The 24,520-nt window shown below is 36.0% G+C and overlaps 1 protein-coding gene across 1 annotated transcript in view; it reads left to right on the top strand.

Annotated features, from left to right (window-relative positions):
• Window positions 1-23,917, top strand: part of LOC104532168 (receptor-type tyrosine-protein phosphatase C-like) — a gene marked incomplete at its 3' end in the record, with an annotated part of 55,103 nt that extends 31,186 nt beyond the window's left edge. Inside the window, exons 2-21 of the mRNA XM_029087289.1 lie at window positions 3,965-3,991; window positions 4,443-4,580; window positions 5,360-5,446; window positions 6,833-6,865; window positions 7,665-7,880; window positions 8,473-8,577; window positions 9,367-9,513; window positions 10,357-10,492; window positions 11,444-11,448; window positions 11,941-12,096; window positions 14,955-15,154; window positions 17,584-17,644; window positions 18,320-18,428; window positions 19,682-19,713; window positions 20,833-20,948; window positions 21,498-21,588; window positions 21,686-21,762; window positions 21,992-22,028; window positions 22,460-22,557; window positions 23,792-23,917. Of these exons, the coding sequence (XP_028943122.1) occupies window positions 3,965-3,991; window positions 4,443-4,580; window positions 5,360-5,446; window positions 6,833-6,865; window positions 7,665-7,880; window positions 8,473-8,577; window positions 9,367-9,513; window positions 10,357-10,492; window positions 11,444-11,448; window positions 11,941-12,096; window positions 14,955-15,154; window positions 17,584-17,644; window positions 18,320-18,428; window positions 19,682-19,713; window positions 20,833-20,948; window positions 21,498-21,588; window positions 21,686-21,762; window positions 21,992-22,028; window positions 22,460-22,557; window positions 23,792-23,917 (1,997 nt within the window). The remainder of the gene's footprint in view (window positions 1-3,964; window positions 3,992-4,442; window positions 4,581-5,359; window positions 5,447-6,832; window positions 6,866-7,664; window positions 7,881-8,472; window positions 8,578-9,366; window positions 9,514-10,356; window positions 10,493-11,443; window positions 11,449-11,940; window positions 12,097-14,954; window positions 15,155-17,583; window positions 17,645-18,319; window positions 18,429-19,681; window positions 19,714-20,832; window positions 20,949-21,497; window positions 21,589-21,685; window positions 21,763-21,991; window positions 22,029-22,459; window positions 22,558-23,791) is intronic.
• Between the last annotated feature and the right edge of the window lie 603 nt (window positions 23,918-24,520).

Raw genomic sequence — 24,520 nt, 5'->3', positions numbered from 1 at the left:
AGCAGGAATCAACTGGTGTCCAAATCAAGAGAAGGGAAAGGGAAGCTTAGAAAAGTTCCTTCAGTAGTAGGAATGTTTTATACACTTTAATTCTTCCACTTGGGTTATCTGAGCCTATCCTATGCATATTATCTTAAAAATGTCTTATGGCTAGTTTAAGATTTGAGAAAAGGTTTGGGATAGTTCCTGTTTAAACCCTGACCAACTGCTTAGTTTGGTAATCATCAGGCTTTCATACCACACAGCACGTTTTTTTTGGGGTTGGATATCCTTATTAAATTTTAAAGATATTCTTAGATTTCAGCCTTCAAGATTCCAGAGATGCCTTTTATAATATAAACATGAGTAGACAGTTTTGACTTTGAGGTTAACTTTGTTAACCCAAGGTTAGCCCAGACTTATTTGTTAGCTGTGGGACGTTTTGGGAAAAATAAATTAGTTGTAGCAATATGCCTATTAATATTGGAGTAACACAGTCTGGTGTGTTGGGATGCTTTTTATTTTCCTTCAGTTTACCTGGTATCTCTTAATAAGGTTATATGGGGAAATGTGTCTCCTTTGCTGTTTGAGAGGAGTTTTTTAGTGTTCTAGTGCCACCTATTGAATTCTTTTCAAATGCATCCTATTCAATTGCTATAATAAATCATATATGTTAGAATAGAATTGTAGAAGAGCAGGAGACCTTTAAAATGCTTAGAAAGACATATAATTGCCATGAAATTCTGTTAAAATGCCTGTGCTTATTTGGAGGCAAAAAAGGGCAATCTAGGACTATTATTTTCCAAACGTTTCTAAGAAGTGATCTGCTCTAGTTGATGCTGACCTGAGCAGGGCAGTTAGACTAGACGATCTCTTGAGGTCACTTCCAACCTCGAGTTCTATGATTGTGTGTAACGTTTAACATCTGTCACCATGAATCAGCAATAAACCTCATGCTATATTTAAGCTAGTAGCATTATTCCTAACTTAACAAGGGAGAGGATGGGGAAAATGATTTCACAGGAATCTTAAGGAAATGAATGAGGCACTGTGACAACCTTATGAGCCCTCTTTTGCTCATTTTATCTTACTTCCCTTGGAAGAGGGAATCTTGAAGCATATATTTTGTCTCCATCATGTTTGCATTAGAGATTAGTAAATAGCTTGAAAAGTATTTCTAAATGTTTCACTAATCTCTGAGCAGAGTTTCATTTAGGACTTTTTCTGCAATACCTTTTATTCTTTTCCTGGAAACAGTTATTTAAGTGTAAGTTGATATGTGTAGATGTTCACAGAAAGTTAATTTTGGGCTTGAGGTATATTTAATGTGCTGAAGCAAAGTAAGATTTAGGAAGGTGGGGGAATAATTGATTCTTCAGCTGGTTAAAGAAAGAAAAATCATATTATGGAATTTAGAGTGACCAACTGCCAGCTTTGAAACACTGAATTTAAAAAAACATGACGGTACATTGAAAACAAATTCCTCATGGCAAATATGAATGAACATACGTATTAGCTTTTACAAGGTTCCTTGGCAGTTTAATGTACACAGATTATACAACTGCTGTTAATAAATGTTCCAGTCCTTACCAGAGATTTCAGAAGCTAAAGATACATTGACAGGTCAAAATATCATCTATATTTTTGTTTCTTATCTGTAACATCTCTCAGGTTAGGAAGCTTCATCTGCTAACATTCTGTAGCTCTGAAAATTATATGCGGTTCTGTATTTCAATGGATATATATATATATATATGGATAAATGACTTCACATACTAGAGCTGTTAGTATAATGGCTTATAAACCCATGTTATTCAGTTTGTTGTCAGTCTACTATATTTTTAACAGATTATATTCTTGCATTTAAGAGCAATTTTATTTTGGCAGTTTCATGATTTCAGACAAACTATAGGCAAGCCCATATCCCCATCACATGGACCAGATTTTAGGCAACAGACCTCCCCACTTCTATAAATGAAGAATGAAGTAGCTAGCCCTGCGTTACTGTTTTTAACTGTGCTCCATTTGACTTCTGTTGATGCTTTTTCTTTAAAATATCTAACTACTGGCTTTTTCCAAATTTTAGTTTGTAGGAAGAGATCTTGAATAGCATACAGTCCACAATGAATTCAGCTACTCACTAGAAAAGTACTTACAAGATTTTAGCTTTTGTTTACATTCATTTTTCTATCATGGCTTATACACATTTCATTACAGTTCTGAGTATAAAGAAATTGCTCACTCTCTCACTTGGCTTTCCAGCTCTTGTATAATGAGGATTGTGGACAGGTAGGATTTTTCTTGACAACAGAATTAGTGTTGGTATCTCTTCTCAGCGATAAAGTCATTCTTCATTCAGCAAAAAGCCACCCTCTGTTGATATTGCTTGTACTTGTATACACTGCTGTGTGATGATGTGAAAGATTTTGAGGGTTTTAGCTTTTGGTATTGCAAAATACATTGTTAAACATTTAAGTATCCCCCAGTCAAATTCGTCCTGAGAAACATCGTTCAGAGAAATCCATACAAACCACTGGCCTTTTTCTAATATAGATGAAGTTCTCACTTTCATGCATTTGCTTACCTGGTGATATCTTTTCCCCACCATACTGCAGGAGATGAAAGTCTGGCAACTGCCAGCTCTCCCTCCCCTGTGTCACCTTCACCTGCACGCTCCACGTCACTCTCACCTCCAGGCACCACTGAAGGTAATGGTGAATTTGGGACCGTGGCATCGCTGCTCTTCTCCTGTTTCAGCTGAACTGGCATCTGTGTCTATCACACATTGGCTAACTCCATCACGGTTAGAGCAATATGGTGATTTATGTTGTCTGAGATCAATTAGAATGCAGCAAAATTTGTTAATATGATGAGGACATAATTAGTTTCTTTATTTTCATTAAACCAAAGATGGAGATTTGAAACATGCTTTTCAGAAAAGCGATTAGAATTCAAGCTATAACATACTGTTTGTTTGAGTTCACATTTTCCTTATGGACATCATTGAGCTCTCAGATGAGAGTTTCATGTTGAGCTGTCACAGTGGCACTTTCCTGAAATTCATGCAGAGCTCCTCGGGCACCACAGCAGTATCTGATGATTGTGGGAAGAGGGTCCTTCCTGTGTCAACAGCATGAGACAAAACCACCCCAATCAGTCTAGGCTTTTTGCAAGCTACACATTAATTCCCCCCTTCAGCTGGTGTTTTCAAACACCTGAAATCAGTAAATTCCCCCACACCTTGCTAAAGAAAGATCAAATCTCTTCGCCACAAAGTCATCCTAGACAAATTGGTGGAAATTTTGAATTAGTTACCTTGCAGACCTAATCATAAGCCATGCTTTTGCAATAAATCCAAGCAGATGTGTTGCACAGACTGTGCAGGACCTGGAGAGCAATGTAAACATGTTCTTTTTGCCAGTGCTGGAGGGAGAAATATAATCCAGAGAGCAGCTGGCAGCCTTTCTACTTGCAATGAGCTTCTCCCTTTCATGCATTGCTCACCTGATGGTATTTTTTCCCCATTGTGCAGCAGGAGATGAAAATCTGGCAACTGCCAGCTCTCCCTCCCCGGTGTCACCTCCACCTGCACGCTCCACATCACTCTCACCTCCAGGCACCACTGAAGGTAATGGTGAATTTGGGACCGTGGCATCGCTGCTCTTCTCCTGTTTCAGCTGAACTGGCATCCACTGCAGCCTTTTTGATGCTGTCTCCACCCCTCAGGCTGCACAGCATGAACTCTTGGCTCAAGGAAAAGTCATTTTTAATATGGACAGTATCAGCTCACATATATGCTTGATATTTTGGGGATCTGGTTGTTGCTATGTGTCACTAAATACTACTTAAGAATGTATAATTTCCTGGGGAAAGCTCATCTGATAGTTGGGAGGAAGGAATGTTTCTTTTTATATTTTTGGCATATGATTTTGTTTATTCCTTGAATGTTTAATTTACATTTTCTCTCTCTCTTTCTGTTTTTAAGGAGATGAGTCAACAGTGACTACACCTGGTAAGAAGCTCTTAATTTACATGACAGAATTGCACTGATGTTTTTTCCTAATTCTTTCTTCTTTCCTTTTCCTGCACACCATTATCTCACAGAGTGTGTAATGCCTTTGCATCCAGTCCAATTAAATGAAATGCACTATCTTAAGAGGCAAGAATATCAGACAAGTCTGGTTTTGAATAATGAATTTGAGTAAATTTTAAAACATATCATTTAGCATGAAAGAGATGCAGTCAGCCCCAAAAGGGATTATACTTTCTGGATGTTCAGCTGGCACCTGTTGGAACCCCTAACACCTTGAGCGTTCAGTGTGCCTTTGCTTACTAACAAATTCACAGTGCCTCAGTACAGGAGCACTCCAGCACAGCAGTCCTGTGTGGTGTGCAGTTTTGTGTCCCTCCTTGCCTGGGCAGCATCTGAAGCATTAATGGAACTGCTGTACTTCTCACCACAGGTGTCTCTCCTGCAGACAGCACATACCCCTCCACGCACACAGGCTCCATCCCTGCCATGGGACCCAGCAACCCACCACACAGCAGCACTACTGCCCTCACCACACGCACTCCCACTGCCTTCAAGAATGCTTCATCAGGTTTGCTGTCTTCCTTCAGATGCAACTTGCTGCTCTCTGAACTGTGGGGGAAAACCAAGTAATTCAGCCTCAGGGTAGCCTTTTCCAGCTTGTGGTTCATCAAATAGAAAAAGTATCTGCCATTTGGCATAGTGGCAATACCAGAATCATTTACAGGATCTAGTATCTGATGGCTGAGACTTGCAGTCGTTGCAGTAGTATCAGAATGCCAGCTGCTATGAACAAGGCTGGTGTCAAAGCAAGAGCAATAGGAATGGACCTAAAAGAGAATGTAGAAACCTATCGATGCTTTATAAGCAGGGAGATAAATACTGGGATAGTAAGTCATATAGTGAGCAAGGTATGTATCTGGGAAATGAACGCTACTGGAGTGCTTGTTTCTGCAAGAGCACAGGTACTATCATAATTGTGTTTTACTGTAAGAACATAGCAAAATGGTTTTGTTTTTCCCAGTTCATAATTATTGATGCCATTATTATGTTGACTCCATCCTGGATTATGCCTAAATAGTGAGAAAAAAAATTGTCCTTGTACATTGCAAATTTCATTAGTAAGTGGTATGTTCCTAAAAGCTTGATTTCTTTTTAAATACTCATCTTCTCTTTTATTGGATGTATTAACATGATTTTTCTTTCAGCACTCTTGTCTAGATTATGAAAATCCCAGAAAAAAAAATAAAAGCAAAGAAGGGCTGTAGTGTAGGACATTTCTGATGACATAGCCATATGAAAGAATTAATTCTACTTTTTAATGCTGATATGTTGTTTATTTCCTTGCAGATGATTACAATTCAACATCCTTGCACAGCACCATCTCACCAGTCAGCATGCCAGCAAACACTGGAATCATCCCCACTCACACAATAGGTGACAAACTTGCACACAGTTATCACAATTATAATACTGCAAGCAGAGAAAATGTGTTAGAACAAGGGAATTCATTCTGAATTTCTTTTATCAAACTTAAGCATTCAAATTAGGCATACAACTGCATTAAACTTAAGGGGTTTTTTTTTAGGAATCTTATTAATAGTTTATGAGTAATATTTCAGATAACAGATTTGCTTCTTGTCAAACAAGTGAAAAATAGAAGTTATTTCCACACAGTGGTGTAGTAGGAGGGTAAATCTGTCAATTACTGTGTCAGTACTCCTCTTGTTATTCACAGAAATTTGCCCAGGCAGCAAAAAAGTATGAATATATCCACAGATCTGTGTCCTTCTCTGTTTTCTGGTGGCTTCCCTTTTGTTTCACTCAACATTAACGTTTTCTTGGGATCTAATATTGCAAGCACTTACACACATTATTATTGCAACTGGGCTGTAAGGAATTACTCAGGTCAGTAACATATATTTGTGTGCTCGAGCAAAGTACAACCAGGAGTTGGACTCTTACCATCTTTGTAGCTGCCCTTCAACTAGCTGTAGGCTGCTGTCAGCTCTTTGAAAGACTGCACCTAGCTTTTACTTGTAGGTCTTCTGCCCCTAACCATCTTGGTAACCCTTCACTGGACCCTCTCAGTTTACCCTCTCATTAGGGGCACTACTCAGCCAGATGACCCCCAACCTGGAGGGATGCAAATCTAGGGTCTATCGTCTATGAAAAACATTAGATGTCAGTCTCTTTTGGTAATACTTTCACCTTAGTATATTTTAAGTAATTGTTTTCAAGACGTAGTTCTTTGCTTAGTCTTCCGTACACATTTTCCAAATACCAGCTCGTAATTTCTTTTGGGTATTTCAGTGTAAAAATAGTTGTAAATCAATCTGTACTGTTGCATAAATCTCTTTCCAAAGGTGAGTAGCTGTGCAAAAAGTGGTTAATTTTTGTTTCTTTAGTGACAGTGGACACTGTTCATTTAGAACTGAACTTCCAGTTATCTCCACAGGATACATATACGGGGAAACTGCTATAGCTTATCATAATGCTAGGAATGATTTTAGAATATTTTTGGGTAACCTTGTATACAGAAGTGTTATTAATAACCAGTTTGATTTGTAGTCAGTGGTGTCATTGGAAAATGATGAAAGACACAAGGTCCCTAAAATAACTAGTTAAAAAATGGGGTTATATGTAGCTAATGTTTCCTTCCCTTTTTCAAATGTGAGTGGAGTGTTAAATACAATTACTTGTATTGAATATATTGAATTAAGAGTCTTGGGCAGTACCAGTCAACCTCATCCGATGCTGTATTAAAAAAAAACAGACCAAACCTGCTGAGCTACACTTTAATTTTGTTTTCTTTTCTTATAGAAACTCCCACAGTGACAACTGAAGAACCTTGTGGTAAGAATCAAACCCCTTATTTATCACGGTCCTGAAATTTGACCAAATCACTAAACTAAAATACAGAAAACTGATGAGTAAAACTGATCAGTTAGCAACTTGGGTTATTTTATAATTCTCCTAATTCCAGAAGAGTAGGATTACAGTTATTATCATTTCTGGTCTTCTTATCTCCATTTACAGCTCTGTTAAATTGCCCTGCACAAGGCTGTTGATATGGAGGCTGCAGAAATTATCTACCTTCATTCCACTAGGTCCCCTATAATTTTTCCGCATTGTGCTGATAATCACATGCTGGAAACTGTAATCCATAACTGAAGAAAAACTAAAGTTTGAACATTGGTTTATCTCTTTTCAGAATTAGAGACCTCTCCTTTTTAGGAATAGACTATATCCATTATTTAGTAGATGGCTGTGCTATGCTTTGAATAAGAAGATTTGAAATTTCTGTTCAAACAAATGATTCAAAGTGTCAAAACAAAGTACTTAACTTTGAACTGTCATTTTCAGTTCAAGCAAATCTAGTTCTGGAATATTTATCTTTTTAATTCTTTAGTTTTCCTAACTAGAGAATTACTGAAAACCATATTTTCCTAAGGAAATTTTCTATTTTGACTAAACAATTTTTTTAAAGTAGAAGATAAATAAAAAATAAAAATGAAGATTAAGGAGCAGCTAATATTGCTGTATTTTCTGATTCTTAAAATGCAAATGGCACAGAGGATGCCATAAAACATTTAATAGTTCTTAAAAATTGTCATAACATCAATGTTTGCTATTTTTTTTTTTTTTCTTTTAGATGCTGATATTGTCTACAACATAAGTGTAAAAGACGAGAATAACTTGGCTGAAGTTACACTGAATAATCTCAGAAGAAACGCAGAATATGTTATTTTGGAGGCAAACAAGACTTTTAGTGTGGATTCCAGCACCCATACCATAATACTTCAGACATGCATGAGATACACAATTAGCGTAAAAAATTGCATATACAATATTTTTACTATTCCGCCTGGTAGGTGTAGAAGGGTTTTAGTAGGTTTTTTGTTGTTGTTGTTGTTTCGGTTTTTTTTTTTTCTTGACATGCAGTAATTCAGCTTTCCTGGATTTCTTAGTCTATTCTTGTCTCTTTTCAGAGTTGGACAGAAGATTTTAATATTTTGTGCTTGGTTTGCAAGATATTTTGCATTTTGAAGTTGCACCTTAAAATCTCTCAGTATTTTCTTAAAGTAGGATGTAAAAAAACAAATGTAATTTTCCCATTGTAAAGGGAAAAAGGGAACTTGAATTATGTTAGCCATATGCAGCATGGTTAGCAAGAGCAGCCAGCAGTTGAAAGCACTACTATTTCTGCTGGATGGTTTGTTGACTAAAGAGGTTGTTGGATTAAAAGTTTTGTTTGTTATTTGAATACAGGCATTGTCTTTATCTCATGTAAGCTTTTTCAGATTTTGCTTTCCATTTCTTGTTAAATTCTTTGTACATTATTCTGTGCCAATTCTATCTTCATATTGCAGAACAGGTGAACAAATATAAAAGAAAAAAATGCTATTTAAAGAATCAATATATCTAATGTCACAGTAACATATATTTTTAATCCTTTTCAGCCCGCCACAAGAATCCTATCGAAGTTGAGAATATAACCAACACATCTGCAATTTTATGTTGGGAAAAATCATTAGCCTGTGCTAATGTGACTGTTAGCTGCAAGGGTAAGACACTTCTAAACTATTTTAAAAGTTCATAATTTACTTATTTTTAAAATGTTGATGATGTCTTTTGATGAGAGACTGGCAAGTTTAAATTAATTTTGCCAGTTTGAGGGAAGGGCTGTTCAGAATTTCTGGGCTCACCAGGTTGGGGATTACCGTCCCCATGCACCACAAATCACAGACTTCGGAAGATTTAGAAGTCTTGCTTGACGGTCTGCAGGGGACCTGAGAATTTGGAAATCCTGCAGTCTGTGAGTCTGCTGTGAGCTGATCCCTTGTGGACTACCCAGGAAGCAGCTCTGCAGGCTCCTGGATGGCAAGAGTCTGGTCTTGGATCTCGCCAGCCTGAGGAGACTTAACTGGCTTAAAGGCAGTTAGTGTGGTAGTAAAGATATGGATGTTGGATGTCCTTATGTGTCCCAGAAAAATGAGTTATGAATGTCCAGGGATGGAGATTTCACATTTCAGGGAGCCAAAGAGCTAAGAAGCTACTCCAGGGTTCTGCCAGACTCCCATTAAATGTTTTGATTTCTGTGGGAAAACTGTCTTAGAAAGTCAAATCATATGAGCTTTACTGGTGAAAAGTAAAGATCTATGCAAACTAAGTTAGTATAAAAGAACCTAAACCCTAGTCATTGGATTAGGTTGTACACTTTTCTGTTTGGAATATTATGATAGTTTATTACAAATTATATTGAATAAATATGGTAGAGAAAATCCCAGTTAAAATGATACCAAGTACTTTTGGAGTTGTGAAAAATATTAAGAAAACTCTTTTTGTGTCCACAGATTTCCGAGACTTTACAGTATTAAATGAGATTTGTACAGAACTGAACCCTTTATCACCCAACAAGGAGTACAACTGCAATGGTATCATACAGTTTTTTGAAAAGAGGGTTGTCAGTCAAAGCTTCATCATAATAACAGATTATGGTGGTAAGTGTAATGCTTATTTTCACTTTGTGTTCCACATATTTCTGGAAAACCCTACTATGAATCCCACTATCCTGTGTTTCCTGAGGTTGAAGACATATTTTGAGCAACATGCTCAGCCACTCTCAGATACTTCTCCAGCTCCTCTTTCCTGGTCTGCTGCTCTTGTAGTTGTTCTTCAACTGCAGTCACAATCTTCCTTTCTGTCTCCAGCCCTAGACACAGTTTTCCAGTCTAATGCCTTCCTCTCCTTCTCTCAGAAATTATGATTTTTTTTTCTTTTTTTGTGGGTGACAAGATGGGAAAATGTAATGAAGTTTGAATGAAGACAAAAAAAAGTGCAGGCCTAGTAAAAAAAACTGAAAGAAAGATGTGATAGAATAATTGCAAATAATGTCTCCAGATAAAATGATGTGTTTTTCCAAAAATTTGTCCTTGGAAATAGGTTAGCTTTTTTTTCTAAATTAAAAAGGAAATCAGCATAAATCAAGTAACCTGGAAATAAAAATTCAGGCCAAACATTTAAAGCTTGTTAAATTTATAAGAAAATCAAAACAATGTATTATATTTGGAAATGTTGGGCAATTTTAGTAATATGTGATATTGCTGTATTCACCTTGTCCTGAACTAATTAGATTTATGAAATTAATATGATGCTTTTACATCCACTCAGTTTATACTTACGTATAATTTCACTGAATGAAATAGACTACAGAAAACATTACGTGTTGTTGGTATCTTGATTTAATATCCAATTAAATTTAATCAAAGTAGGTAGAAAGAGGAATATTTAGCATTGTCATTCAAACATTTCCTTCCCTTCCTGTTATTTTTCTTTTACAACAGCTCCAGAAGCACCAGAAAACCTTACAGTAGTTTCTCATGCACGAAACGTGTCAGTTAGCTGGAAGAAACCTAGCGACATTTCAAAGGGTCCTATACATGGATATGTGGTGAAATGCATGGAAAAAGGTAAGTATATGCCCCTTCAATATTGAATAATTCATTACATGTTTTAATATTCACAGAGCACCAAGCATGATGCACTGTCAAACCATATTGGAATCTCTTCAAACTGTGCAGATTTGGGTTTTTTTTTTTGTAAAAACATTTAAGTTTCTTTCCTTTGAGGTTGTTCCAGTTGAGCCGTGTGGTATTCAGTTTACGATTTCAGGACATAATTCTGTCACCCTTCAGTTCTCATGCTTCTTGAGCTAAGCGCAAGTTAGGACAAGATCGTCAGTTGCCTTATCAGTTTGTAGCATGGTACGCTGTCTCAGAAAATGCAGCGGGAGCTGCTTAATAGATTATCTGAGAAGACAGAGACCTGCCTTCTGAGTGACAACAATGTATGAAAAAGTCAGGGGTCCCAAGTATGGCAGTTACCATATACATGTTTAGATAGGTAAAGCCAACTGGTTGTCTTCTACTAAACAGTCGCTCCTTTCAGGTACTGCTGTTTTAGGCAACCTTACATTTAGATGGGTAAGTCTATATCTGTTATACAGGAAACATGATTTCCAGGTGCCAGCTTTTCTTCAGAACAAGGACTGGAAAATGATGTTTTGAAAATTAAGAGCCTGATACATGATTCTAGGAAATATATGTCAGGTTTAAGCTAGTCCTAGATTAATTAATTCTTTTTCTTCACATACTGCATGTTTTGTAAACCTGGACTGCCACGGGAACCAAAGGCTGTCATGCTCCTGTGCTTCCTAGATACAAATAATCTCTCCCATTCTCCATACCTCACATTTGACCACTACCCAAAAGGTTGGCAGCCCCATGTACCAGTTTCTGCGGTCAGTCTGGCTTGGCTGGTGTGGAAGACTGAGATAGTATGATGGGGTGCAGGGAGGTCACATCTGAAGCAGCCAGGAGGAGACATGGAAAGGCCATTGCTCCCCGGTTCCCCAAGCCACCAAAGCCCCAGCTGCAGTGTGGATAACAGCTTTGCTCACATTGCTTCTTGTGCAATTCCTTTCTGTCCTGCTTGCTGCTACCAAAAATACACAGCATCTCTTGCATCATACCAGAACAGACTTGCCCAGTGTGCAAAGTGACTTTGGACATCTGTCTACTAACCCCTTCCCAAGCTGAATGCAGAAGAGTGTCAGCCTCTCTTTATCAACGTGCTTTGTGTTAGTTTTTAAGTACATCCACTTGAATGACTTACCGAGGAAGTAAAAACCAAAACAGAAAAAAACTTTAACTTTCTGCCTTTTTGATTGGGGAATATATTTTTTCCTCTTCCAGAGCCTTCACTTAGCATTAGTAAGCAAGTCAAACCAACAAGTACAAGGTAATTAAAATAGAAGTACACATGATAGCAGTTTCAGGTAGCTCTAATGAAGTGTAGGAGTTCCTGTGCTTCTAACATAAATTACATTAATTTCATTAATTAATTTTATTTTTAATTTTTTCTTAAAGAGGAAGAATTTGTCAACACGACTAACTTTATTTGCCATGAATTAGAGCCTTACACCAGGGGTTTTGTATATGTGACTCCATATACAAACAGCAAATATAATGGTAGAAAATTTATGGGAAAAGAGGGAAGACTTGACTTTACAACAAAATCTGCAGGTAAGTCTCTTGTTTGCTAATTATTACGAACACGGCTGATACTAACTCAGGGAATATGTACTTTCTTTTTGTACTTAATTATATTTTATATATGCTACTACTATTAGCCAAGAAACTGATGAACAATAAAAGAATTTTATTAACCTTCATATATTTAGTATTTCTTTTTTTAATTACATAGTGTCAATCTATTTTTAATTATGCATTTAGTATTAGTATTCTTCTTATATATACTAGATTTTTTTTAAAAAGATTCTGCATTAATTTGAAATTCTTGATAAAATTTTAGAAAGAATTATGTCCCAAACTAAAGAAAAGTTTCTTTGTGGCATGAAAGCTACCAAGATGTACAGAATGTACCTTCTGTTCTGTAGTTGCCTTGTTTACTCAAAGCAGACCTGCATTACCCAGGCTACACCAATACTGACGTCTATACCGGGTTTCAGTTAGTTTGGATGTACACATACGCAGTCAGCTTCTAAGACTCCACATTAGGTTAAAGCCAAATGTGTGCCAACCTTTGTGCTGTCAGAAAGGTTTGCACACCTTTTTTGGCTATACTTTCAAAAGCTTACCCCCATGGTCCTGATTTTTTGTGTGCCATACGTGTCCAATTGATAAATCTACAAGAAAAGCTGAAAGAAAAAACAAGCCAATGGACTTTGGAGATATTTTCCTAATGCAGACAAGGCGTGATGGATGCAGTTCTTTCTATATTGTTGGTTTGGGGTTTTTCTTTCCCCTTTTAATCTTCAGATGGAGCCTTGTACTGTTTTAATTCATTCTTTGGGGATAAAAGAAAACAAACCAAAACCAAAACTACACAAAACCCCCCATGTTTATCTAATTACTTCCAGTACTTTTTTAGTTCTAGTTCCACCACCACCTCCAAACTCAGCTAATATAGAGATACAGCTATAGGGAAACTATGATGGTTTATACCTGTAAGATACTAAATTAATATTTCCTCTAATTTAATTGAATAAGCAATTTTTTTTTTAGTGAAAAATAAAATAGTGTTTTTGTGCTAGTGATGTAATGATAGTTTAAAGTGGTGGGGTTTTTTTTACATAATAGCAGGGATAATTAAATATTTTGTTGCTTTCAGCACTCCTGAAAACTATGTAGAAATGGATATATCAGAACATTAAATCTGACTGCTGTTTTTATTAAATGCATTTCTTTAGAGTCTGAGGAAATACAGGGGCTTCTGGCAGAATATTGTTTTGAATTTGAATCCTGTCCCTCTGTGGAATATAAAGAGCTTTTGTATCCAGTTTTATAGACAATCCCTAAAAATATTGAAATCTCCCTGTTACTCTGGGTCATTGAGCTAACAAATTTTAGTTTATAGTATGAAAATACAGGGATCAAAGTTATCACCTGAAGCCTTATGGGGAAAAAAGAAAAAAAAAGCAGATAAATTGATTGATAATGTAAACCATTTCATCTGAGACTTAACTGTAACAGAAAATGAAAAATGTCTAATTTTTAGACAGACCTAATTTGAGGATGATCAACATTTTTCTCTCTAGAATCTAGTTTGAGCATATTACATTTTGGAGCCCCCCCTTTCTGGGGCTCTACTCATATTTTAATAAATCAGGTCAAGATTATAGTCCACAATGTAAGTTTATGGGTTTGTAAAACAACCTAAGTTCCCTTATTTTTTGAGAAAGTACCAAGTTGCTTGCATTCATTATTTAATAGTATTTATTAAACATTCTCCAATTGCTACAACAATGGATAACATGATCAAGCAGGTAGTGCAAGAGTTTTATGGCTTCTTGAATAAAATAACATGTCAGTAGAGCACAACTTGGAAGTGGAAAAAAAAAAATCTACATTTTATAAAATATTTTTTCATCTTCAGCAAACACATTACCTCCAGAAATGTTCACTTTCTCCTGCTCAGAGCTCTTTCAGTAGTATGCAGAGTAGGACTCTAACAAATCTACCCCTTGGTTAGAAATGAGCAGATACATCGTAACTGCACACTCCACCAAGTGAAATATCCTGCCACTCCCCACATGGGATGTTTGATCTGTTCATAAAGCCTCACACATCTTAATTCTTCATATGAAGAAAAAAGAAATGGCCTTTTACTTTTGTTTGTATATATGTTTGTTTGTTTGTTTTAATATGCTAGCTTGCAAATTGAAGTTATTTTGAAGAAAATTTCCATGCTGGTGTTCTACTGAAATATGGCTAATGAAGCTGCCTTAGGCAGCAGGTTATTTACTTTCTGAAAGGTTTTATAAGCTCTCAATGAAAGGTCCCTTGGGCTATGAAACCCATTTGCTACAACATACAAAATTAGAGTTGGGAAACACCAATTAGGCTTATCAGATTCCTTATCAAAAAAAGTAAAAAGTTTTTGTGGTTTTAGGCCAGGTTTGAGACAATGTGACACTTTAAGCAAAAGGATACTATTCCAAACATTAAAATATACTCCTGCTAGGAAAATTAATTTACAGAAGTTTTGAGACATACTCACACAGAAAACTCTCTGTTCCCCTGTCTTCTCTGTTGTCTCATGTTCCTCAAACGAGAAAATGATGTCAGACACGAGAGAGAGAGAGTTGCCATCATTCTCTTTGCATCCTGAATGTCAGTAGTGCTCTGATCTTCCCAGCCTATTCAGTTCCACTTCACATTTTTTCTAGTTCAGATAAGCCTATGGTGAACTCAAAATTGATTTTATTTATCTTGTTGAATTGGGACTGAAATTTTTAAGGAAGAAAATGTATTAAATCAGTGAGAGAGAACATAACAGACAGACATGACCACATACAGCTGTATAAATGTTTGGTTTGAAATGATGGGAATAGAACCAGTAACACTTCTTTTGTGAACAGAACCACAGCCAGTGATTAAGGTTAATGCAACACTGACAGCTGATAATGCTGTCCAAATTAAGTGCAAAAGTCAACGAGTGTATGGAGCAAAAACAATATTTGAATTGAATTGGGAAAACGATGGGACAAACTACTCCAGAGAGAATGACTGTGATTTTAAGAAAGAAAATCTCTTGTACTTGACAGACTATACATTTACGGTAAGTAGGCTTATTAAATGAAATATATAAAATATTGCTGTATTTCCTTTGCTTAGGCATATTATACTTGATTTTAGGAAAAAAGGCAAATGTAGTGGCAGAGGAGTTCATCTATGGATCTGTAGGCCACAGATGTAATGAAATATCTGTTACTTCAGGAATAAAATGCATATGTCCCTAGCCTAACGATCGGTCCCTTATATGCTATTCCACATTGGTTCTTGACAACATGAAAAGTACAAGCTGAATAGATTGTTTGTAGTCGAGACAGAGAGAAATTTGTGATTTCCATAAGTTTTAAAATACTTTCTTAAGTATAAGTGATATTTTAATGTGTGAAACACATTTCATTTAATGAATGTGTGACTGTCCTTACAATCAGAGGAAAAATATGATATTTAAGTCTTGAGATAATTGCTCAGAAATGAATAGTTCAGAATTTTTCTCTGTGAAGATTTTTGATGCTTCAGGGACTAGTTAGTGTAAAGCAGTTCAGATCCTTTCATATGTGCTTCCAGCAGCCTTTTATAAGCCAGTCCTTGTTTCCATACAAAATATAAATATTATCCTCTGTTTACAAGCTCCACTTTCCTGAAGGCCTCCTGCTATTTTCTCTTCTTTCAGGTGTTTCACCCTTTTGGCATTTGTTGCTTGCAAAGCCAATGGTCTTGTGTGGTCCCCTTAATGTGGCCGGTAGAAATATTTTATATATCCTGGTAGCTCCTCTCAGTAAAGTTTATGTGAGAAAATAACCAGTAGGAATTATGGAGGTTAATTACTTTTAGGAACCAGTTTCACTCATTTTCCGCAATCTTTTCCTCTTTTCTCTGTGTCTTCCAGAGGAAATGCAGTATCAGACAACTTGAGTAGTCTAGGTTTTATTCCAAGTCTTTGTCAGTATTTTTCCAACAGATTCTGCTCAGAAAGCTTTGTATTTGGAAAATAAAGATGAGACTCTGTAGGAGCAAAAAGATACTTGCATTGCCCCCATAGTGTGAGACCCCTGCACTCTTGTAAGCTTTTGTACATCACTTGCAGTGAACACTTTGCCTTACACACACAATTGGCTTCTGCTTGGCTCTAAACCCTGGCTTCTGCTTCTAACTTATTTTGCCCAATTCTTACTGGAAAAATAGGGAAAGCCTTATGACCTTAACTAGTAATAAAAGGATTCTCAGTCAAGTTATGGAAGGATCAAGAAAAAAACCCAGATCACCTGTGAGAGTTGGTAAATGAGATGATTCCCTTCTATCTGCACACTGAATTGTTCAGGGAATAAACAGAAGCCTACCTAGCGTGCTTTTTGGTTTAGTGATGTTTTGACCGCAACTACCGCACTAAATTTTTGGCTTTTGCTATTTGAGAAGCTTCTTGATTATTTTCTCTGCCACCTCTGCTACTCCTCTGGATGTTGCCACCTACCATGGATTTTTTCCCAGCTGCAGAATTCAGAAACCACCAACCCCCTGAACACATTGGCCTTTTAGAGGAGAGGGTGGGAGCTGGGGCATAGTCCTCTGAGTCTTCAGGAAAGGTTCTCTTAAGGGATCAGGTAGGCTCAGCAAGAACTCAGCCTGCAGTCAGCAATGGTGCTGAAAGCCCTTCTCCTCCCCTTTTGGATAATTTGCAGCAAGAGAAATTACTATTAAAATCTCTATTATTAAATTCTGTAAGTATTCTCCATTGTTTAGCATTAAATCTTTAAGTTTAATCATAAGATTAATTGTTCTTCACAAGTGTGAAATATTTGATGTACAGATATCAAGCTGCATATTAGAGCTGATAGGAATTTCTATTATGGAAAGTTAAAAGATTGGATAAATGTAAAATATGTTATGAAATATAAACATCTATAAACAAAGTTAGTATTTTAACACCAGTTAAAATACCCAAAAGTTAATTTTGCAAGAAAACAACTTATGTAAAAGTTTATTTTGGCTTCTATAATTTAACCTTTTATGAATTAATTCCCATACAGGAACATGTATTAAAAATATACAATTCAGTTGACTATTTGTATATTTGCTGTTGAAGCAAATAAAATAATGATGCTTTATTACATATTGCAAGGTTATTTTTCAGATTTCAGAAATTTATTTTTGATTTGATAAGAGATATTTCTTTTTCCTTGATATATATATATATATGATATTGATTTTGTAAAATGCGAGTTCTATTTCACTAACTCTTTTTTCTGGTCATCTACTTAGTTTTTGATCTATATCTTGCTGTAACTTAGATGGAAACTCAAGCTACACTATAAATGGCTGTATAAAGATTGACAGCAGATGCTGCTGTCAATAAGGTTGATTCATTGAAAATGGATGTATTTTGAATATTCATTGTGCTTTGCTTTAAAAAAATAATTATGCTGAAATTTTTACTTCTTACATGTTAAAATCTCTATTATTCTCACCCACTGCATGCAGATCGTAGTATTTAATGGAGAATATAGAGGGCAGCCAGTAAAGAAGAGTATAAGAACCAGATGTAAGTAAAAATACAGTATTTTTACTTCTAGACTTTAGCATAGTATAGAGTAATAGTGTAAGTTGTGAATTCTGTTACAATTGCTCCTAAATAAAAATCCAAACTGCTTATTTTTATAGTTAACAGTTGATCTACATTTGAAAAAATATCCTTATTCAGCATTAGTGTAAGAGATCATGTTGACAAGTCATTCACTATGATTCAGAATCATTACACAGTTGTGGTTTCTTAAGGAAACATTTTAATGCAACTAGAAATTAATTTCTCTAACTTAAATTATTCACTTTAGGATTATTTTCCTGTGTTCAGATCCTGCATATCAGGAGCTGAACTTCTGTGACTTGTCAGGGATTCCCATCTCCCAGACCAGGAGCAGCTGAGAGCTTCATTGCTCAGGTGTACAGGGTACACAGAGCAGGAGACAACCACGGTAATGCTGAATCCGTGAGTGAGTTGGAGTATTTTGACAGGGGGACATGGATAGTAAGTGAAAGTTTTCTTAATGAAGAAATAAAATTTAGTTTAGTTCTTTTCACAAAAAAAAAAAAAAAAAAATCAACGAGCCCTGGGTCTAGGAAGTATACAGATTAAATTAAAAAAAAAAGGGAAAAAAAAAATTAAATGTGATTAACTATGTATTAAAAAATAATAAATACATTCTTTTTCTGTTGCTAGATAATTCTAAAGCCCTGATTATATTCTTGGCATTCTTGATCATTGTGACATCAATCGCTTTACTACTGGTTCTGTACAAAATCTATGATCTTCACAAAAAAAAGCTTAGGTAAGATTTGTATTTTTCTCCATGTCTTATATAAATAGAGGGAGGAGAAACTTTCTGTTTTTCCACAACATTTACCAAGGGATAATGCAAAAACGTTACAGGTTTGATATTTCATTAATATTGGGAAAAGACATCCTTTTATCTTTTAATCCTTTCAAAAGAAACTCAGTTTTTGGTGGTTTGTCTGGCAATGAAAATACAATGAAACATTTAAAATCTCTCTGCTATACCCTTTCTCAGGGCACAGAAGAACTGATTGGTGAGATCAAAATGTTTTGTCAATAGTTTTATGAAAAAAAAATTTTCACAAATATCTGGAAAACCTTTCCTTCATGATCTGAGTTAAAAGTAATGAAAATAATACCCACTTTCACAGAATCTCTTGGAACTCTTTCAAAAGCTTATTCACCCAAATCAGTATCTCAGGGAACCTTTGTTTATTATAGTCGTCTCCAGGTGCCTTGCCAGTTCTGTAAGACAGTGGTTGGCGATAGAAGAGCGGTCGTTGCCTTCCCTGACTGTGCCAGAGCCCTGGAAAGCCAGGCTGACTGCTGCTATTGCTGTGAAGGGTGGTGGTGCAGCAACATGTGAGGAGGCGTTTGCTGCTGGTAGAGAGAGAGGAGTTAGGGAAATTTCTTCAGAAACCTCTCAGTCCTTTGACAACAGCAGAACTTGGGGATTTTTCTCTTCCAACCCCTTCTCTCCCTCTGCTCTTCCCCTTAGGGGTACAGGGAGCTGCTCTTGCTCAAATGTAACTTCTGTGGTTAGGGAAGCAAAACTAATTTTTGCTTCTACAACTCCAGAGAGTCTGGCTTGTTCTTGGCTACTTGGCATTGAAACTTAATTTCATTGTATTTTATGTTTGTGTTAGGTTTTTGTCACTTACTTAACAAGAGAAACAAAGATGGTGTAAGCATCTTCATTCCAGATGGTGTCATTCCAGTGAAGCAATTAAAGACATGTTTGCTGCAGGTGATATGGACAAAATTATGCAAACAGTAAAGCTGTTTGGTGTGGTTCCCTTGTTTCTCCTCCTCAATAGTGCTCAGAGTAGGAAGATGAGGATCCCAACCACCTCTGCATAGGGCTTGTAAGTCCTAGTTGTAGCACTCTTGTTTCACAAAGAGCTTGTAATGCAGTCTCCTGCTTATGAATGGACTTGGTGTTCACATACAAAACTGCTGTTATTCAACACATTATCTTACATATGTCTTACTAGTCAAAGCTTTTACAGATGCTTTTGCTTCTTACAGCAACTCTTCTGAAGGTGTGAACCTTGTTGCAGGTGAGTATCTTTATATATTTAACAAGCAGAAATAAAATTAGTCATGTCTTGCTGCCACCTTTGGGTTGTTTACAATCTAGGTTGTATACACAGATTACAGATATCAACATAATAACTCCTCATTTGGAGATGAAAAAATATTTCAGTAAATACATAGCAGAAGTATCTATACTTAGATGAACTGAAAGTTTATCAGGTTTGAAAAATTCTTGTTTATTATTTAATTATAAACCCAACTTTATTAGCCCAGAGAATGGTTGTGATGTTTAACCCTGAGAGTAAGTTCAGAATCAAATACAGCTTCAACCAGAATTTCACTTTCCTGTGCACCTTTTTCAAAGCAAAAATTCAAACATAAGCCAGTTGGCTTTTACTGCAAAATTTTGAAGGTTTTCAAATCTCAAAGACTGAAGCTGAACATTATGTGCAACATTTTGCACAAGATTTCAAAGCCTATGAAGAAAGACAGTCAGTTAATACCAGAAAGCTTCAAGAAAAAAATAATTTGACATTGAAGCCCACAGAAATAAACTACATTAAGTGGGAAGTAATACTGTCTTGATATTCAAATCCATTTGCATAGACACACAGTTGTTTAAAAAAAAAAATCTTTTCAATGTAAATGAAAAATGAATAAATGTCTAGCTAGAGATTTTAAAACTTGTTCAATCATTACTTTTAAATTAAAGAGAATAAGTTGGAGAAAATTTGGAAATGTAGGTAATATGTGTTGTTATATTTGTAGGTTATTTTCACAGTAGTCCATTTTACTACTGATGGTAAATGATCAGAATTGAAGTAGAGGGCAAGGCCATGTAGCTGTTGTGGGTGTTGAGGCTGTTGCTGTGACCTGAATGTGACAATTGCCACTTTGTACAAAAGCGCTTTAATGCAATGTCCCTGCACGTGGCTTCCTCCTGAGGTGTCTCTAGTCAGGCGGCAGAGCTGGACAAGTTCTGTTATTCCCAGGGCCTCTTTGCTCACAGCTGGCTCAGGCAACACCTTTTTTTTTTTTTTTTTTTTTAAATAAACATACTTAGTTAAAATAAAGAGGTTTGTCCTTTTGTTAATTTAGCTGACAATTCAAGAATCACATTTCCTGAAATGTAATTTACACAGTTAAAGATGATGACAGGCAACTTCTGAACATAGAGCCAATACCTTCGGAATATTTGCTGGACACGTACAAGAGGAAGATTGCTGATGAAGGAAGACTTTTCTTGGATGAATTTCAGGTTTGTCATTGGCTCAAAATATATCACAGATTTGTAGGCAGGTGGTTGGAAGAATTCTGTTCAAGAGCATGTTTGAAGTGTATGCAATGCTTTTAAATAAAAAAAAAAAAAAGAATCTAGAAAATGGAGTGAATTCTCATCTAAGGTCAAATAAGCTTCAATTAATTTTGCTACCAAGCTCTCCTCATTATAAGATGGTGGTATTTTTTTTTTTTCCCCTGAAGATGTGTTTCAGCGAAAGTATAAAATACAAAGTGTAAGTAGTCCTCATTCTGAAGTACCTTTTAATGCATTTTTTTAATTCTTTCTCTTACTGCATAGCCATGGGGATATAAATAATACATAATTGTGGAGATATAGATTATTTATATTAAGGGAAAAGAAATCTGTTTATTTTAGATATAAGAAATATATGAACTAACATCATATGAAACAGAGCGTTATCTTCCGGACTCAGTAGTACCAAATTTCTTTCATATGCATTTGACTGTAAGTAGAAACTATTTTAAATATACACTTACCTAATAAAAGAAACATTGTATTTTACAGAGTATTCCTAGAGTTTTCACTAAATTTTCAATAAAAGAGGCCAAAAAAAGCCATAATCAGAACAAAAACCGTTACATTGATATCCTTCCATGTGAGTATTTGTTGCAATTTTTTGCATGTTTTATAAATATTTATTTTCTCAGTGCCTTGAGAGAATATAATTATTTTTTTCTAAATGATTTAAACAGATGATCATAACCGTGTTGAGCTCTCAGAGATCCCAGGCGACCCAGGGTCAGACTATATCAATGCAAGTTATATTGATGTGAGTAATTTCTATTTTAAATAAGTCTTAGGCACTATTAAAGAAATTCTGTAGTCTGTACATTTCATACATCAAACACCTTTGAGGATTTCCATTTGAGTACTTTCCATCTTTGTAATGTATTTGGTATTATTGAACTGTTGCATATTGAATTTATTTTTAAAGTTGCAAATCTTTTAAATTGTTCATGCTTCCTTTCTAAAAGTTGACAACATTGTTATTTTTATAGGGCTTCAAAGAACCAAGAAAATACATTGCTGCCCAAGGTAAATTTTTAACCTTGAAAGAATATGCTTTCTTTATTCACTCATTTTTTTTTTGTTAGAAAGTAGTAAAAAAAATTAGTAAATTTAAAGAAAAATTGAAAATCTGACATTTTGAAATTTAATATGAAAAAGTTGCTAATGTGTTCTTGCTTAGGGAATTTTGTGAAGGTAAAATTTATACTTCAAAGGCAGATTTCTTGTATAACTTTACACCAAAAGTTTTCAGATTTCACACCTATGCACTGAAATATATGTGAGACTTCTAAAATGTAGCCTAATGGCAGGAGTCCTAATGAAATCAAGTGTGTGGCTGTTATTTGCATGATCTCTGGTTAACTTTTCAGACTGCATGGCTAAGCATGTCAAGAAGGGAAGTGGTTTTTTGTGTAGCTGCACTCCTTGAAAAACTCCCTTAAAATATCTCCTGCTAGGTCCCAAGGATGAAACCACAGATGATTTCTGGAGAATGATCTGGGAACAGAAGGCAACAATTATTGTCATGGTGACTCGCTGTGAGGAAGGAAAGAGGGTGAGAAATATCCATCCATCCTTCCATCCATCCATCTTTCCATCCTTTTGTCTGAAAACAGATTGGCTTGCTGTGCTGTGGTGAATTACATTTTCTTCTTAGTACTTTGTTTTCATTCTTTGCTGTTCTCTCATTGTGACAGAATCTATGTTGGAAAGTGTGCTAAAATAGTGTTGCCTTATGGAATTACCAGTGTTATCAGAAAATGTTACTTTAGTCACAGCTGTAAGTAGCAAAGGGTGATCTTCCAAGAATAATAAATCCAGAATTTAATAAATCATAGAGTCATAGAATGGTTAGGGTTGGAAGGGACCTTAAAGATCAACTAGATCAACCCTGCCATGAGCAGGGACACCCCCCACTAGACCAGGTTGCTCAAAGCCTCATCCAACCTGGCCTTAAACAATTTCCAGGGAGGGGGCATCTACAACTTCTCTGGGCAACCTGTTCCAGTGTCTCACCACCCTCACAGTAAAGAACTTCTTCCTAATATCCAATGTAAACCTACCCTCTTTCAGTTTAGAGCAAAATCCAAGCTAACAAATCAAGAAAAGGGTGGCTCAAGGTAGAACTCTAGTTCCTCACAGACCTGTCATAAAAGGTATGGTTTGTATTTTTCTCCTGCCTATTATTTTCTGATATCCTGACAATTCCCTCAGTAAGTCCTAGACAGAATATTTTTTTTTGTCCGTTGTCTTTGTCCTTCCTTTAACTGGAAGGTTGGGTGCTTCTGGCTTGCTTTTGCTCCTTATTCCAGGTACAGCAGGAAGAAGGGGAAGTGCTATTTAACTGCTTTTAAAGATGAAGAGATTGGCAGCATGCAGATTTACAGCTCCCCAAGTTGATGTTATAGACAGGCAGGAGCAGTGTCCCTCACCGAAGACTGAAAAAGAAGCCATGGAAGTAGCTGCAAAGTTTTCTACAGCCTTCAGGAAACAGCAACAGTAGCTGTTCATTTTTTCAACTAGTGTATGGGATTTTTTCCCACTTTATGTTCCAAGTTAAATTCCATGGACATAAACTTCATGTCAGATACCTGAATTGTTGGATATTTGGAATTATTTAGCACTGGCAACCTAAGCAGTGACAGCCTTTTCAGAAGAGGACAAAGACCTGTGAGAAGTTGGCAAAACTATACTGAGTTGCCATCTTTTTTAAAATCAGACTTTCTTCTAGCTCTCAGATTGCTACTACTTTGTTGTCGTGCTGCTCACCTAACTTCATATCTTCATAGAACAAATGTGCTCAGTACTGGCCGTCAATGGAGAATGGCTCTGCAACATATGGGGACATCATTGTGAAGATCAATGAAAGTAAAACATGTCCAGACTATGTCATTCAGAAACTACACATCACAAATGTAAGTTGATTCGGAAGTGTAAGAAAGACTGACTTGAACTGGAGTGTCTATTTGGAGTCTTTAAGTCTTGTTGAGAGATTCTTTTAAGAGGAGGAGAGTCAGCTATCAATGGAAGATGTTCTGCTGTTTTTCCCTAAGCAATATACAGTTTAAGAGAAAACTTCTTAGATGTAGATGTAATTCCTTATAAGAAATATGAGTTAGACATGTATTTCCCAACTTAAAAATGTATTTTCCATATTACCATGGAATCAGCATTTAAGAGGAAACTGTTACTATGCTGTTAAGTATGGAAAACTTAACACACTGTGGTTTCCTTAGATATTTAGCTTGTTCTTTGACACAGAAATTTTACTGCTTTATGTGTTTTAGCATAACCTTCTGCAAGTAAAATCAGTGTAACTCATGGAGCACCATTATCTACCCTCAGGATAACTGTACAGTGGCACAATTACAAATTCTGGTAATCTCAAGTGCATTTGTAAACATAAGTGTTTTAAAATTACCATTTGGCAACATGTAGAATCATTGAGGCTGGCTAATTGCTCTCTTTTATATATCTGAAATCACGTGAGTTGCTCTGTGCGTAATTGAGAACAAAAT

Source organism: Antrostomus carolinensis, unplaced genomic scaffold (genome assembly GCF_000700745.2).
Source record: "Antrostomus carolinensis isolate BGI_N321 unplaced genomic scaffold, ASM70074v2 scaffold12321, whole genome shotgun sequence".
NCBI classification, from domain to species: domain Eukaryota; kingdom Metazoa; phylum Chordata; class Aves; order Caprimulgiformes; family Caprimulgidae; genus Antrostomus; species Antrostomus carolinensis.
Note: the sequence above shows the minus strand (reverse complement) of the source record. Positions and strands in the feature narration are given on the sequence as shown.